The sequence below is a fragment of the Vanessa cardui genome, chromosome 6 (genome assembly GCF_905220365.1).
Source record: "Vanessa cardui chromosome 6, ilVanCard2.1, whole genome shotgun sequence".
In the NCBI taxonomy this organism is placed as follows: domain Eukaryota; kingdom Metazoa; phylum Arthropoda; class Insecta; order Lepidoptera; family Nymphalidae; genus Vanessa; species Vanessa cardui.
Window position 1 is genome coordinate 2596180 of NC_061128.1, and position 17201 is coordinate 2613380.

The window sequence follows — 17201 nt, forward strand, 5'->3', positions numbered from 1 at the left end:
ATTTTATATTTAAATCGAACACAATCAAATGTAACCAGCTGCCTTTTACAAAAACACCAACAAAAAGCACCTTTGGCCGACAATGGGTAGGATCGGCCTATGATAAAGATCCTAGAGGTGTTTCCATTTGCAGACGATTTTGATTGGAGCGCGCGCGCAGCTGTCGAGCACATTGCGCGCGGCTCGTGCTCACAGATAATGTGGGCGACATATGAACCATAATATAAATAATACCATAAGGTTTTACTGAGTTTGCTTAAAAAAACGGTAACGGACGTCACGAGTTGTATAAATAAGATTTATTTCAACGTTTCTTAAATGTTACGCTACCATATTTTGATAAGTTTGATTTAGGACCCTAGATGGCTTAACGTGGCCTTAGATAGTAATAATGTACTCAATTTAATTTATGTGCCACGGCGAATGAATTATATTTAGCACTTTTTTAATTATTAATAAATACGTTGGTTTTGCTATTTTTTTTTCAAAAATGAGATCTACCGCATTTCTTAAGTTCAATTAAATTCAAGAAAATACTTCCGATTTCAGACTGACTTTCAAATAAATTTATTACAAAAAATATTAGATCTATTTTATACTATTCAGTCTAATGAGAGCACTAGTAAAAACGTCAAGCACTTTACCATAATGAGTTTAAAAGTAGGCTTTAAATAAAGGTGATTCAATAGAGAACAAGGGAATGTCTCCCTTTCCTCCCTGGCTAAGCTTTACGGCGGTTGTTATAAAACTAATTTGCTAAGTTTAACTTACTTTGCAGCCCTTAACTTATAATCGTAAATTAAGTCAAGTAGGTTTCTTCTCTCAAGTTTTCACCGAAACTTCATCCCCGGAATTTGGTCCATAATAATTGTTATATTCGTTTTGAGATTTTTTTATTAAAATAGTTTCTTGTTTGAAAGAGGTATAAAGAAATCTTATTGATTTCATAAAATCTAATTTCTCTGCTTAATAAATATCGATTGACTTGATTTCGTTGTTAGGCTTGTTTTATTAATAACTATATATCTGAATAATAAGAACTTATGTGTGGCAATAAACTTGATCAAAAAACATGCTATTCATATGAAGGAAATTATTAATAATATTTTCGTTTTTATCATTGTTGTTTATGTACTAATGTTTAAGCAAAATTAATTATTATTCTTAAACGATTGGAACTTAGTTTAGATCAGGTCGTGAGACACTTATTGGGTTGTATAAATATGAATTTTCAGAGGCGGTGCGGAGATACGAATTCGCCCGTGGTCAATCCACATGCTTTGGAGATCACATAAAGCTTACGCCCGATCTCTGGTCAAAGGCTGTATTTTTATGATTGTAATGGAATAGAAAATTTTTTTTTTTTTAATTTAAGTGAACTGCATCTTTTTGTTTGTATAAGTTCACAACTTTAATAACGTTTAAGTTCATTGATTGTAACTTGTATGTACTTAAAGGCAAATATTAAGAATAGTAACCAATAGGTTAATTTAAAAATAATTAATTTAAATAATTTAAAACATACGATCTTTAGAAATATTGTTTAACTATTTGATTATATTTTAAGCATTTAAGTATTTTATGATCTTAATAAAAATTGACTCTATATACTATTATTATTATTACTCTATATTCTATGTGAAAATCATAATGAAAATTGTGACGTAATATTATGTCATCAATCTTATTTACGAACCTCTTTCGTTAGTAAAATGATACAATATCACAGTTTATTCAGAAATCAATTTCTCCTAAAGGATATTTTGTAAGGCATTAAATGAAAATGTACGATAATTTAAAAATGTAACATACGGCGGCGTTTATATTCGATTTCATACAACATGCTTTTAATTTTTTAATAAAATGCCATTCGAACCAGTTACTTAATCTTCATGTAAGATATATAAAAAGAGGTTATATATGTAGGTATTCTTTTATACATTTGATTTTTAATATATATGAAAAACTATATTTAAAAAAGAAAAATAAATGTCTAGCGTAAAAGTTACTCTGTTATTATCACTGTATCAATTTCAGAAAAAAAATAATGCGAAATGAGATTGCCTACGATTTTTCATGGGTTATTAACTTTGCAGTTGTTTTTATTACAGTTTTATGGTAATCGTTGGTCTTTGTTTTGAATTTCGATTTACAAAATATTCTCCTCAACAATCACCTACGGTATAAAAGTACGACATACAAAGAGAAAACATAAAGAAAATTGAAATCATTATGTAATAAATTTTCAATGAAATTAATAATAAATTATATTATTAAAATGAATTTATAAAGAACATCGCTCACAAACTAAGTTATATTCAGGGTTTAAACTGAGACACATTGCTTCCGCCATTTTACAAAGCCCGCGAAACCGACAATTCAAAACAAGATGGCGATAATCTATGCAGACGAATAAATTAATGCAAATGGCGCCTCGTAAATAAGTCATACAAAGTATTTGCGTCATTCACAAATCGATTCTAATTTTTTTTTTCAGTCATTGATTTTACTGTAAATACGTATATATTTGGCATTTAAAATAATGAAGTTTGTATGTCTTATAACAATAATTATAATAAATAAAATAAAGTACGTCAGCGATTATATATTTACTAAATTTTATATTGTTGTTACGTAATTGATTGTGGAACAACAATATTTAATTTATTAAGCAAATGCCTTGATAACATTTCGTTTCGGAGTTAAATATTTTGATGCAGTAAAGAAGTGTTCTTCATCTGTCTCGTGTATTTATTGAATCATATTAACTTATTTTATTATTATATCATTTTATTATCATATTTACATTGAGTCGAGATGGCCCAGTGGTTAGAGAGTCGAGATGGCCCAATGGACCGCGTGCATCTTAACCAATGATTCCGGGTTCAAACCCAGGCAAGCACCATTGATTCATGTGCTTAATTTGTCTTTATAATTCATCTCGTGCTCAGCGGTGAAGGAAAACATCGTGAGGAAACCTGCATGTGACAAATTTCATAGAAATTCTGCCACATGCGTATTCCACCAACCGGCACTGGAACAGCGTGGAGGAATGTGTTTCAAACCTTCTACTAAAAGGGAGAGGAGGCCTTTAGCTCAGCAGTGGGAATTTACAGGCTGTTGTTGTTGTTGTTGTTAACTTATTGAATAATGCCTACCTTCTTCTCCGTCAACTTCTCACACCTCCTCTGCTTACATATCTGGTGCGACTTGTCGTTACGACATGGTGCGCAGTCTCCACAGTTGTCCTTACGTTGACAGCCGATACACTCGCCGCAACGCTTCCTCTTCTTCTTAGTCTGTGACGGAAAGTACTAGAATTGAGTCAATTTGCATGTCTGTGTGGAGATAGATTTATACTAAAAATGTTTTTTCGCTTATTTAAAATATAAAAAAAAAATCTGGAAACAACTGGCTTAGCCCAACAGAAGGAATTTTTCAGACTTCCCTTTTTTTACTTTAGTAATTATTAAAAGTGGAATCTATATCCTTAAATACTACTATAGTAACAAAAAAATGGAGCATAAAAGCTTATATTTTCAAGCTATAAAATCAGACAAAACAGTTACTTGATATAATTGTTGCGTGTTCGCCCCGATATTAACAAAAACATTGCAATTATATTACAGACAACAATTTCGGCGCACACTGAACTCGTTAATGATTCGTCTGACGGTCTGGGTCATGCGCCTGCGTTCAATCGTAACGACTTTGATATCGATCTTTGTAAATATTTACATTCAATTATGATGTATGTATTATTTTGAAATCTTAATATACTCTAAAAATATATTTATTTAAGTATTTGATACGAAAAAACGCATTAATTTCCTTTACTTTTAAATAAATTATGAAATAGGTATAATCAGAGATATGTAAGTAAATTATTTATATATATTATTCTAAATCATACGTAATTAAGAAAAATTAAGTACTATAGCATAGCAATAAGAGGAAATACATGTAACCTAGTGCCTGAGCAACAGTAAAACAAATAATATAAGTATGTTATTGTATCGATTATCATGTAGTTACACTGTTACAAGACAGAATTAACTTATAACCATAAATATAACAGCTGTGATGCGGACTCTGCCATTTTATTCGTGTAACACTATCGAGATCGGTATCTTTCGATTGTTACCGACAAACAGCTGACGTTTTGTTATACATTAACTAACAATAATAATAATTAAATATTCAAAGTACCCTATAGGTATATAAATATATTTTTCCCTACAGTATCTGAGCTAATCACATTACTGGCACCAGAACCGCAGAATATTTTTAGTTTGCTCAAAATAAATTTCAGATTTATATTACTACTTGTTATATTAGTTTTTTAAGTTTTACTTTAATAATATACGAGTTTATATGCACTGGAATCTTTAAAATGCAAACTATTCATACTTGACATTTTTCTAATGGCTTTCCGGTTCGACAGATGTCCTTTTATCAAACATAGACTGTGTAATTAAATATGGTTAACACCTAGCAGGCTACCATGTGCATTTCTAAACTCAATAAAACCGTAATTTATTATCATTTTGACCGTATATGAGAAAATTAACGTATAAAAATATTACTTGAATGCATGAACTTAACGGTTAATATAAGAATTAAACTCAGTAAAATATTAAATTAATGTATTTTCGAGAAAAAAAAAAGATTAATTAAATCCTTTAATTTGCTAGAAGTTTATTATAACTAGGATATTGGTTATGGTAACACTGGTAATAAATAAATTAAACTTATTACGTCGTCCTTAGCTTTCCCCGTTTCGTTTGTTTCTAGGAAACTTTACTTTGGATTTTCCCGGCCTGACTCACTTGTCTAATGAATTACACCGCAATATTTGCTATTGGAATATAGTTTTTATTATTGAACTATAAAGACTATATCTATCGCAATATTTGGCAGAAAAGAGGGCTATTAGTCATATGTGTTGTCTATTTATCTGACAATCGATATAATATGATAATATATACGTAATATATAGATTTATTGGGGACCTTACTTCATTAGTGGATCTGATATTTCTTATTTTCGTTTCTAATATATTATTCAATTACGTTTTTGTTTGTTCTTAGTATTAAATAATTTTGTTAATAGCTGTTTTCAAATTACTATCGTTATATGTGTATATACATAAGTATAAATGCAGTATAATAACATTTTGTTTTAGGTTATGGAAAACTCTAGTTATTTTTATTGAATATTATTTTTCTTAATTTTTTCTTTATACATCTGATTCTCCTACTACTGTCACTGTCTTCTGTCTTTCTATTGATTTTCTTTTATCTTATTGAACACTAAGCTTGTATAAGTTAGTGCGTTCAAAAGTAAATATTAAACAAGTTCTTTATTTTAAGCAATAAAATAAAGAAAGTTAAAGTCTAACTAGCACACCAATATCAAAAACAGCATCATAATACTCGTTTATATTTTTGATTTTTTCAGAGTTTGCGAACTGTGAATACTTTATTTTAGATAACGTTAAAAACATTATTTATAATATTCGAGTTTGTTATTTAGGTAACAATATATGTACACTTCTATAGTAAGCATTTAAATTTATTTGTGGAAAAATATCGCCTGACGCGATATTTTATTAATACTCAAAAGTTAACGGTCTTACATTTATTAAACTGTTATAATTAATTATTATTTTGATCAATATTTGCGTGACCCAAAGTTACTTGATAAAAATCTTAATACCAAGAACACAGAATAATGTTTGAATTTAATTTGAGATATTATGTAAATTGGTGTTAAGTGTAGTATAATTTGGTACAATTTACGAATACAATTAATAAATTTATACATAGCACTTTAGAAATTAAGAAGTAAGTTCATATCAAGTTTTTTGCATATCGGAATGTACAGTTTTTGAATTCGATCAATACATAGTTTGACTTTACACAAGCAATATATTTAATGTATATATATTATGATATCTAGGGAATGAATTCTACGAAAAGAAAAGTATAAAAATAGTTACTTGCTTCATTAAAAAACTATGTCGATTAATTACGCTAATAATGTTTACTTTAAGTTTTGTTTACATTAATTTAAACTTCAAGCAATTGAAAATAAAAAAGAATTTGAGAATCAATATTTGTAAAAATACAAAATTTCGTTAACGTATAAAAACTAATTGTAGATTTATGTTTATAGAAAAAAGGTTAAAAATACTAAAACAGAAAGAGCAATAAGATGTATAACAGCGTAATCTAGTATAGATGCGACTAGCAGCTGCGTGCGACCAAAGGTGTTCGCTATTAGAGTAGGAAATGCTGACATTTGTGCTGGAATGTCGCCTTAGTCTAGACCTTTTCTTGAACTTAGATGGTTAGTTTATTTTTTATTATGATTTGTTTACTACTGCAATAACTATACGGATGGTAATTAGCGAGTCTTAGAATTCTAACTTATATAATACCTACATTTCGCCAGCACGTTGCCGTTGCAAAAAGAAGAGTTATTTTTGCGTGCTAGTATTTGTAGTAATATTAGTTAGTACAATATATTCTAAAGACGTAATACTATTTAAATATAACTGTTTTTATTATACAATTTAGTTGCTACCTAACTGTATATCTTTGAATATATATAATAGGTAAAATTTTCCAAGCAGGACACGCGTAAATCGCTAGGCTTTAATTTGTGTTTTAAACGAGAGAGGAAGTTAATTTATTGGAGGAGCAAGCGAATCGGCTAACTATTAAATTTATAGCCGCGAAGACAGAGAGTTCGGCCATTCCGAAACTCGGGACTGAGAATAAAAAGTGTTCCTCGAATAATAAAAGGTGGAATTACTGGAAAAGTTTCTCTTTTTCAAAGTCTCTCGAATATGTTTCTTCGATGCCGCCGTGTAGTCGGATGAAATTCGGAGAATTCTCATATCTTTCGTCGAATATTCGAAAAGAGAGATTTGCTGTCTTGTCTGATTTTATGGCGTGTGTTTAAATTTGCCCTATTATTACGAATATAACTAATGTCGGTGTGGTATAAATGCTTTAATCTTGTATAAGTAAACCCAGAAAGACTAAAATGTTTATGCCTAGACTTTTCTATATGTATAATATTTTAGTAGTTCAAAATTATTTAAAAATACTATGACACTCACCTGCTTTTCACTGGATATGTCATCGAGTTCCATTGGTCCAGTGTTCATAGGTGGGGCTCCGTGCATGGGAGACTTAAAGCCGGCGGTAGAAGACACTGCAGCGACTTGTCCACTACTTTCTGACCCTACCTCCATGTTTGAACCGTCAGACTCTGAGCTGTTTGCTCTCATTTTCCGTCGCTCTTTCTTTCGAAAATCTGATCGTGTTGGCGATGAGCCGCTTACAAAGCCATTTGTTTTCTTATCGTACCCATTATCCAATAACATTGGATTTTGAAAGTTACTGTGATGTAACCCATTAGGTGTGTACTTATCTTGAAGCGCTTTAACGTCGAACGGTTCATTTTTCAGAACATGTACAACCGTAGGACTTTGGATATTTTGAATTAAACTTCCATTTTGATGAAGAAGCGTCCCATTTTGATGTAGAATGCCATTTTGGGTGGGAAACGCATTTATTGTCGCAATATTTGGCTGATATAATTGTATATGCCGATCGTCAATATAAGCTTGACCGGCGGGTCCCAATTCGCGTGCTTGCAGTGGTGCTGGAACGATGGGATAGCTCCGCGCATTCACGGCTGTTAAGGTATGGAATGTTGTGGCATTTACTGGTGACAGAGTCGTCAAAGTTGTGGACAGAGGCGTCACCTGTGCTAGTGTTGTTAAATGAGCAGGTGACGACGGAGTGGTGAGTTGCGTGAGCTGGGTTAAATGACTAGGGCTCGCGCTTGGGGTCGGGCTTGTTGTGACTGGCACTGGTGTCACACTTGGGAGCCCCGTTTCTGGTATCACTGTTGTTTCTGGAAATGTTTGAAACTGGCTTTGGAAGGACGGCAGCTTATTAGCTATTGGCTGAAGGGTGACCGATTGGTATTCGAGAGGAGACGCAAAACCGGCCCGTAGGATTGCGTCCTTGGAGTTCACGCTGAGAGGCATGGATTCCCAGGGGCGGTATTGTGGCTGGCTTGCGATCACGGAGACTGTGTCGCCAGTCCTCTCGTAGTATTCCCAACCCGGGTCGAGTAGCCGGGTGTCGGCGGTGAGTATCCTTTGCTCGTTCTCCGCCATGTCGCCAAAGGTTGAGAAGGGCGGTAAGTGCGCGCTATCCGCGCCCGCCTCGCTCCTGAGCGTTTCGCTCATGACGTGTTGACTCGACGCAACCTCATCGCGTCACACTTATACACTCCTATCGTTAGAAAAAATAAGCTCTACTAAGTCTATATACGTTGTACTGAACACTCGGAACTGAACTGGAACTTGATAATTTGTACTCTTTGAAGTGGATTCGTTATGTCCTCTTTATACTAAATAGCACTTACGTTACGATTATACGGCACACCGGTTGACACTACACTAATCACAATATCTTCGTTTTCTCACTATGAAATAAATTATATAAAAAGTCCTTAACAACAGGCAGTTAGCTTATTTGAGTCTTATATCTACGGCTTATAAAATCTTTGGCTGATTTTTTAGAAAATGCTCAAGGAATTGTTTTCATTTCTTTAATTTTTAACTATTAATAAAATATTTTGTGCACTCGTTTAACGATCTATTTTATTTTGGAACGTTAAAATACTGGTCGTTGATAGAATATCTTTTAACTTTTCTTGAAGGCTTTTTATTGTAAATACCGATCACTTCAGACTTAAATTAATTTGTACTGTTTGGGAGTTAGCGTATACTATTTGCGTAAAGTTAATCGTTAAAAGGTTTAAAAAATAGTGCTTATATTATTTTTTGAAACGAAAGATATGACTGGAGGCTTTGGTTTTGAGGCTTTTGTGGCTTTTGGTTTATTTTGTTCTTCAGTTCTGTTGTTTCTTCATGTGGCGGAGGCTGGCCGCTGTTATCCGTGCGGCCTGCGCTGATCTGTTAAGAAAAGAAAACGAAATATTAATAATTATAATTCTTGGAAAATAAATAAAGATGTACATATTACTTTAAAAATACGATACAATTTTATAATATATTTATTACGTTTATGAGAGAGCGCATGCACATGCTGCATGCTGTGTTTCGAAGCGTACCTAAATCGATGGCGCGAACCATGAGGCTTGCATAGTTTTTTATAGCGGTTGTGATTTTATATTTATATTTCACATAATAAGCACAATTAATTTTTTTACGGGGGATACATACATTTTTATAGAGCTTGTGAAATAATATTTAAGGATTTACCGTCTTCAACTAATTGTCTAAAAAACTATAGATTTTTTGTGTTTTGCGTTATACAATATGTATGTATTATTTTAAATATAGTTAAAACTTTATGATGTTATTGATTATCTGTATCTCTGACATTAAATTATTTTTTAAGAAACAGTTTATTTAAACGTTTTGTATTTAGAATAAAAATCATCTCATATACATTGGCATATATTTTTATATAATAATAGTTAAGTGCTGTTTATATTACCAAATTTGTTTAATTTTTAATTAATAAAAAATATGAATTTTCATTTCAGAATACATACATATATATTTTATATAATTTATAATTAGCTGCAGGTATCGTTAGTGTGTAAATATGTGTAAAATACGTGAATTTAAATATAAATAAATAAACTTGTACTAAAAGTCAGGAATAGAAAGCATTATGATTGACGGAACTAAAACTGAAGAAATACTTAAAACAATATATGAACACAGACCTGAGATAAGTTGTTATAAAATTTTTACTATTATGTAAATTTGTGTGTACATTCTCTTATATGCTTTTAGTTAAGTTTTTATTATTAGGATACTATGTCCAGCTGCGATTATAGGTCCTACTGAACATTTGGTACGTTCAAGGATTCACAAACTATTGGGATGTGTCGTCACGTGACGCGGTTGTAAACAAACTATTAATAGAAGGGTATGTATGGTAGTGCCACGCTCTATTTCGGATCCACTATTTCGAGCTAACTATTTTCGTAAGTTTCAATTTAAAACTGACTTTTCGCCGATACGCAACGGTTTTATTTTTAGCTATATTGTTTTTGACTCTGTATCTGATATCTATATTAGTATCATTTTTAATAAACTAGTTATACTATAATCCTATAAAAGTTCACTCGTTATGAGTATGTACTGAAATAAGAAATAAAGTAAAAAGTATTATGTAATGGTCGAAGATTAAATTACTTAATCGTGTCAATCACTCAGAAAATAAAATGATTTGCAATGTTCTATTTAAAAAGATAGTAAGAAACCGTATTCCCAATAAAAGGCTACAAACAAGTGTATACAATCAACAAAATATAATAAAATATGCGGCAGATATAGTTTATCAAAATTTCTCGTATTTTATTTAGTTCCTTAATTGAACTTCAAAGGAGTCTTTTGTTTACCCTACAAAAAAGAAGCTAAATTGCAACATGCTTGTTTCGAATTTTTCTTCGCCCCTCGAGTCTCGACTGATTTTCCTGGGGGATGGAAAAGTTTTTTACGGCTACAACTTACGCCACTTGAGCATTTTCGGAACTAACCGAGAATTCGCGAAGGGGTCATTAAAATTTTACTTTTTACTACGAATATTGTTTTTTACATACTATTTTTCTATGAATCAGTTATCGAATAACTTAGTAATAATACAATAAACATTCATAATGATAAATAATAAAAATCTATGAATTTTCTTTTGCATAAACTAGTATACAATTGATTCTTAAAAAATCAAAAGAAAATTACTACACCATTGCGTCATCAAGCCTTAAAAGTGCGATAAAAATGTCCCGACTAGTAATCACAAGGCGAAACTCTTTGTAGATGCGCACAAAGAGCGTTCGTCGAAAAAAAAGATTAAAAAGCTCAGTCGGAACGGAACGCAACTTGCTCGAGTGTGAGTGCGTTGTTATTCGGCGATACATGTACCGGTGTGTGCAAGGATTCGTCTGTAGTTTGCTTGTGCGGGTGAGTGGGGCGGGTGTGTGCGTGGAACGCGATAGTATCTGGGTCTCGGTTGTCAAGGGCAACCGTACAACCGCTGCAGCGAAAGCATTGCGCTTTCAGCTTTGCGCTGTAATTATACGGCTTATTTTTAGTGTCGGATGTTGTCGCTTTTTTGTCCTGACGCGTTCTGGCGCAACGAGCGATGCATGTTTAGATGACGATCGGAAATCCTTGAATCTTGAAAGCTGAACTTGAAGTTCGCTCGCTATTTTCATGTTTGTGACGCCGTTGAAAATGTACAGGCGTTAATGCAATACCCATTGTTTTTCAGATGGTTTAATGTACTACGCGTACATTAAACCATTTGAACTTTTAGTTTTTTTATCCTACATTTTGTAACTTACGACATAAACTTTATATGATCACAAAGATAGTACAAAGTTACAAATAATTTCGTTTCAATGATTGTTATTTGATCATTTTTTTTTTATAATACTACCGGCTGTGTCGTACAAAGTATCACATCCGGCGCCTGCGCATAATACCTGCACCGGAAACTGATATCTCCGTTACAGTGATCATTTTGCTGATAAAGCTATCGATAACTATATGATATATCAATGGATAATGCGAACTCACTACTAGTTCTATTTAACAAAAGAAAATAATTTAATTTCTACATTATATTTAACGCGTACATTTAAAATCGATTTAACACAAATCCGTGATCAATTATTGGCAAAAAATAATATCACATATTTAGTAAGTTATAATACTTCTGAGTCTATGACCTGTATATCAATATATAATCTACGTCGAGTCGGTTTCTCACACCACTCCTGCGCACGCCATCATCAAGTGTAATAACCACATACACAGGATACGTACATCATACTGATTATTGTTGTGTATCCTATTTTCTGCTATTTTGTTACGGTCAGAATAATATTATCTACTTTATAATATATTTAGTTATTCCAATGCAAGTAAATTTTAGACTTTTATAAAAATTATATAAAGAAGACTTTAATTCAATTAATTATTTACTTCACCACAAACGTTATGGTCTTGCACGAATTTCAAAAATAATAATTTATTATCTTCATCGTCTTTTATAAAAAATAGTTTTTTTTTTTTTATAATTTATCTTTACAACCGACCGAACTAAGGTATGATTTTCTAAATATACCGAATTTATATAAATAATGAACCGTTCAAAACGTTCAGTAAAAAATTAAAGTACATCGTTTAAAATAAAAAGGAATTTGTCGCAAGCGCATAAATTGGAAACACATGTCGCAAACTCCAGATCCGCATACATCGATCTCAATGCCTATAACATCGTGACGTAAACGTTTAATTTTAACACGAAACAAAAGATGTGCCGTGATTAAAAGACAGTACAATGATAAGAAGAATCTCCCGATATAGAGTTACCGTCCCATCCCATTGAGGCACTCGAATCCAGTTGAATAGAGACGCAGATGTGGCGTTTTTTACAACAATCTTTCCCACACTACCACTTTTTCTTATGCCTTAATACCTCACAACTTTAAATTATAATACGCACAGCTTTGATTGCACAACTTTGAACCTTATCATTCACAACTTAAAGTCCTTTAAATGACGTAATAAGAATTCGAAAAGCAATGTAAATTTGGTCGATATAGTTTTGTAAAGATTTTTTGTGCATGCGTCTTTCTCCACTATCGGATGCGACATCGGAAATTGAGTATTTTTTGTACTTACACCTATGAGACAAAATTGTTTGAAGGAAGTCACACATGTATGACTGTGGATGGATGATTTAGTATTGTTTCCTCTCCAAATTGTTTACTTTTTTAATGTTATTCAATCGAAGAAAAGTCTACACCTGCCATAAGTGAAATTGACGTTAAAATTAAAAAGAAACCAGCGATGGTGACACAGACTGTCCGCATCTATTATAAACATATTTTGAAACAAATTTCAAATATGTCGTAAGTCGTATATTAGAACCTTCAAGGTGTGCTATTTATTAATTATAAACGATAAATTCTCAAAGCGACAAGCATTTAATGCATTTTTTTATTAAATAATATTGAATGAACGCTAAAATAGAAATCGGTCTGCGATTTGTGATACAACGCGACCGAGCATTCACCGGCGAGACTCAAGTCTGTAAATAAAATATCCTCACAATTACTCACAAAACTTTGTCCGGCTATACCGATGTTTGAACGAGTATAGCTTTATTCGTCTTATGAAAACCGAAATCCCTTAGTTTGCTTAGAAGCAATAAGAAACGGATTATCCTTAAGAAAATATGAATCGATTTATCAATACTTTAGCAATCGGTATATGCATATATTCGTGGAATATCTGTTTCAAAGTATTGCGATTTAAACTAGAATGAAAATCCATATATATTTAAAATAATACTATAATACCCTTTCTTATATCATACTTCATAACTAACTTTATATATATTTTTATTTACATGATAGCATTTCAGTAATATTCTTATGAGAAAGCAGTTTTATATGCAAGTTTAATAATTATTGTCAGTTTCTTGAATAAAGGAATTTAGCAAAGTATTGAAATTAACTTAAAATCTTGTCAACAACAAGAAAAGGGCTTAATCTAGCATTATGATATTATTAAATTTTTTTACTAGAATAATAACCAAACTAATATTATTATTCATTTTCTCAGTTTAAAAATTCAAAGTCATCATAATAAGATTTATGATAATCTGAATTGTGTTAAAACGGTTAACTTTTTAATATTTTATCCTACCGCTTGCTAATAATCTTTCCTACCTTAATATATAGATTTTTCTTTGATGTTTAAATTCTTTGTTGGGATGTATACAACAAATACATTTTCGTCGAAGAGATTAATCAAAATTGACTCATTATTCTACCACGGAACGTAAAAACGCGACCATATTATAAAATATCGTATAGATAAAAATGTAATAAGCAATTAACAAATAATTCTGTGGAATGTTAAAGTCAAATATAGAATATATTTTTCAAATTCGAAAATAGAAAACGTAAACACAGCTAACATCGAAAGGAAGCTCGCGTTGCACAACCAGGCACCGCTCAGCATCGGCAGTTAGCGGGCGAAATTGGCCAATTTGTTTATTTGTTTTCATTGGTCGCACTGAACTTGACTCGCCATTATCGCATTCACGGGAGGAAGGCGTATTATTTATTCGATTATTCCGTGGGACCGTCCGGGACCATCTTCGTGTTAGTTGTTAACGGGTTCAATAGAACAGAAGTATAGATAAGATTACATACGAACGAGTTTAGATTAGAACATGTTTAGTAATACCTACAAACGATAAATATTTATTTATTAGTGCTATGGAAAATTAAAATTTAAAAGTATGAATATACCTATCATAATAGTTTAAAATAGCTTTATTGTTTTAGTGTACCTAAATCGGAGCGTGTATTGTTCAAAAGTAATCTTGAAACATGGAATATAATAATCTTAAATTTTGTATTATTATTTATAAATTATAAAATAAAAAAGAAGAAGGTGATTGCAAGCGCTTCTCGTAATATTATTCTATATAAATATTGTAAATCTATAAATATATCTGTATTACTTGATTGACAGTAATCGATAATATCCTTTCTCATAATTTGATTGATAAAATAAACTAAACTGTAAACTAAAAAGGCTAAACTCTATATTTATTTCTATTGATTTTTTACTAAATATTTTATAAATTAAATATTATAATGCTATTCGGATATTAAATGCAATATTATCATAGTTTTAAACAGAATATCTCGTTAATGAATTAAACAGTTTTCGTTAAATTGTAGTATCAAACTAAAAAAAAACTAATATTTGCATGAAACGTTTAGCGACAGTTTTTGCGGAAAGCTAACAGAAATGTATAGTATATACGTTTTACATTATTACAAATACTTTATATCTACGTCTTTATTCAAACCAAATTGGCTTAAAGGTGTCGCTTTATTATTTATTTAACTTAAAACAATGAAAAATAGAGACAGATGAATTGGTAATGAAATTTCCAATATTTTAAAGGAAGGAGTTTTTATAGTAATTTAGTTTTTATTAATCAATCCCGCTTGCATGATGCAGTACATGATTTCCTTTTGATAATGTATATTATATATGTATTATTGAATAAAGTATCAAATAATTAGTTTCGTTAAATGTCAGATAAAAATCTTTAAATATTAGTTCGAAATACAAAAAATACAATAGAAATAAAATCCTCTGAACAAAGTCATTATTAAGGTAAAATTATATACATATATGTATAGGAACATAATATACGTATATATGAACATATAAAAGGAATACTATTGAAGGGAATACTTTGTTACCGTTAATATAAATTATGTTATTTTAAGTTTCGCGGTAATTAATGTATTGAGTAAGGGTTACATGATTTTATTTTACAACTTCACTGAAAAACATTAAAAAAAATGATGACCATAACTGATATATGAAAGAAATGTATAGTCTAATAATACTCATTAACATTTAAACAGACATAGCATATGTAATTTTTATGTATGTTGCATTACTTATATTGTTTTAAATACTTTCTTAAACTTATTGAAGTTAATTTAAATAGAATCATTGTTTATGATATAGTTTAAGTTTTCCTATTGGATTAATAATCAGTAAGTTTTTCATATTATTTATCTAATATTTGCAAACAGTCTATTGAAAAGTAACGGTCGCGGGCATGGTTAAAGTTCGTCACAAAGAGTATCCTACTAAACGAGTATTAGTTGTGGCTTGTATGGGATCCGTTGAGTTCGTAAAAAATGTTGTAGAATACGAAATGCATGTAATGTTTATAATAATAAGAAATATATAAATATGTTATTGGTTTCGCATCATTTCATTTTTGCATAATTTACTTTACGAAATACAACACTAATTAATAAGTACTATATATATTTATTATACAACTATATAAGATGAGTTTTTCCCTCATAACCGTTATAATGTATGTTACCTTAATAAAATGCATGTAAACCACAATCTAAACAAAATTTTTAAGGTAGAGTCTCAAGTAACCTAATTGTTGCATTATTTTGTACAATTAAAGGTTAAATTACGAATCATGCGCAGTAACAATGACATGTTGATGCGTCATCGCATCAATTTGCTCGTGATCCTGGCAGCAGACAGTGACAACAAAGTTTAGACAAACTTCACATGCGCATTACAAAGTTCCACTTTCAAACTTTTAAAAATTAAAAGATAAAATGTTGTAATGTGTACGTTATTTTTTTTTACATTCTAATAGCACTCTGTCAAACACCAGTAGCAGGAAAACGAGGATTGATTCACAAAAGTTGCACAACGAAAGCTTTGGCGGAAGCACGCGAGCCGGCACCGGAGCTCGCTTCACGCTCCACTGCCGTCGCTGTACCTCTAAGTCTAACTAAACATCCACAAAAACAACCAGAAGCTTCCACAACAACTTTACAAACTACACTTCCACAACTCCAAAGCCCGCACAAAACTTTTGTATGTAACCCGCGGTACCTTCTCCAGTCGCTTGATCCATCCGCGCCTCCTTTTTTTTCTTCGTCTCGCTGCCTCCGAAACACAAAACGGCCCGAAGGACGCTCGCGAAAAATAAACAAAAAGGGATGCAGATCGCGATCGCGTCAGAGGTACGCGTGTCGCGGGCGCGAGAGCGGGTAACGCGCGTACATTCGCGTCGACTGTCAGCGGAGGACTGGCGCGCGGCGACGCAGCTGCCGGCGACGGTGACCAATGGCGGCAGGTCACGTGACTACCCTTCACCCTGCTCCCCCGCGCGCGCCCGCACACGCTTGTTTACAAATAATAATAATAGGGCCGGTGGCGCCTCTACAGCCGCGGCGGAGCGGCCGGCTACGCGCGCTACGAGCTACGCACAGCTGTCGCTGCATTTGGCGGGATTCGATTCGGAGCCGAACGTTTGCGCTTCGATCTGTTTACTTACAAGCTTTCGCGTCGACTATCGATCGCTTTTGCGCGTTTCGCGTTCACGCATTTTTCGTTCATAAGAAATTGGGTTTTCGCAATGCGAGTACTCATTTCCATATCGTTTCCTGTTCAGTATGTTTATGTTCGATAATGGAATTATTTCGTCATTTTCGCGAAGAGGGTGCCACAATCCCCATGTCGCGACAGGTTGCTGTTTCCGATT

At 32.1% G+C, this 17201-nt stretch overlaps 1 protein-coding gene across 1 annotated transcript in view; it reads right to left on the minus strand.

The window, feature by feature from the left end:
* LOC124530202 (DNA N6-methyl adenine demethylase) overlaps positions 1-16731 on the minus strand; it is a 92666-nt gene extending 75935 nt beyond the window's left edge. Inside the window, exons 1-3 of the mRNA XM_047104217.1 lie at positions 16550-16731; positions 7130-9004; positions 3159-3299 (exon numbers count right to left, since the gene is read on the minus strand). Coding sequence (XP_046960173.1) covers positions 3159-3299; positions 7130-8272 — 1284 coding nt within the window. The 5' untranslated portion in view covers positions 8273-9004; positions 16550-16731. The remainder of the gene's footprint in view (positions 1-3158; positions 3300-7129; positions 9005-16549) is intronic.
* Positions 16732-17201: the final 470 nt, after the last annotated feature.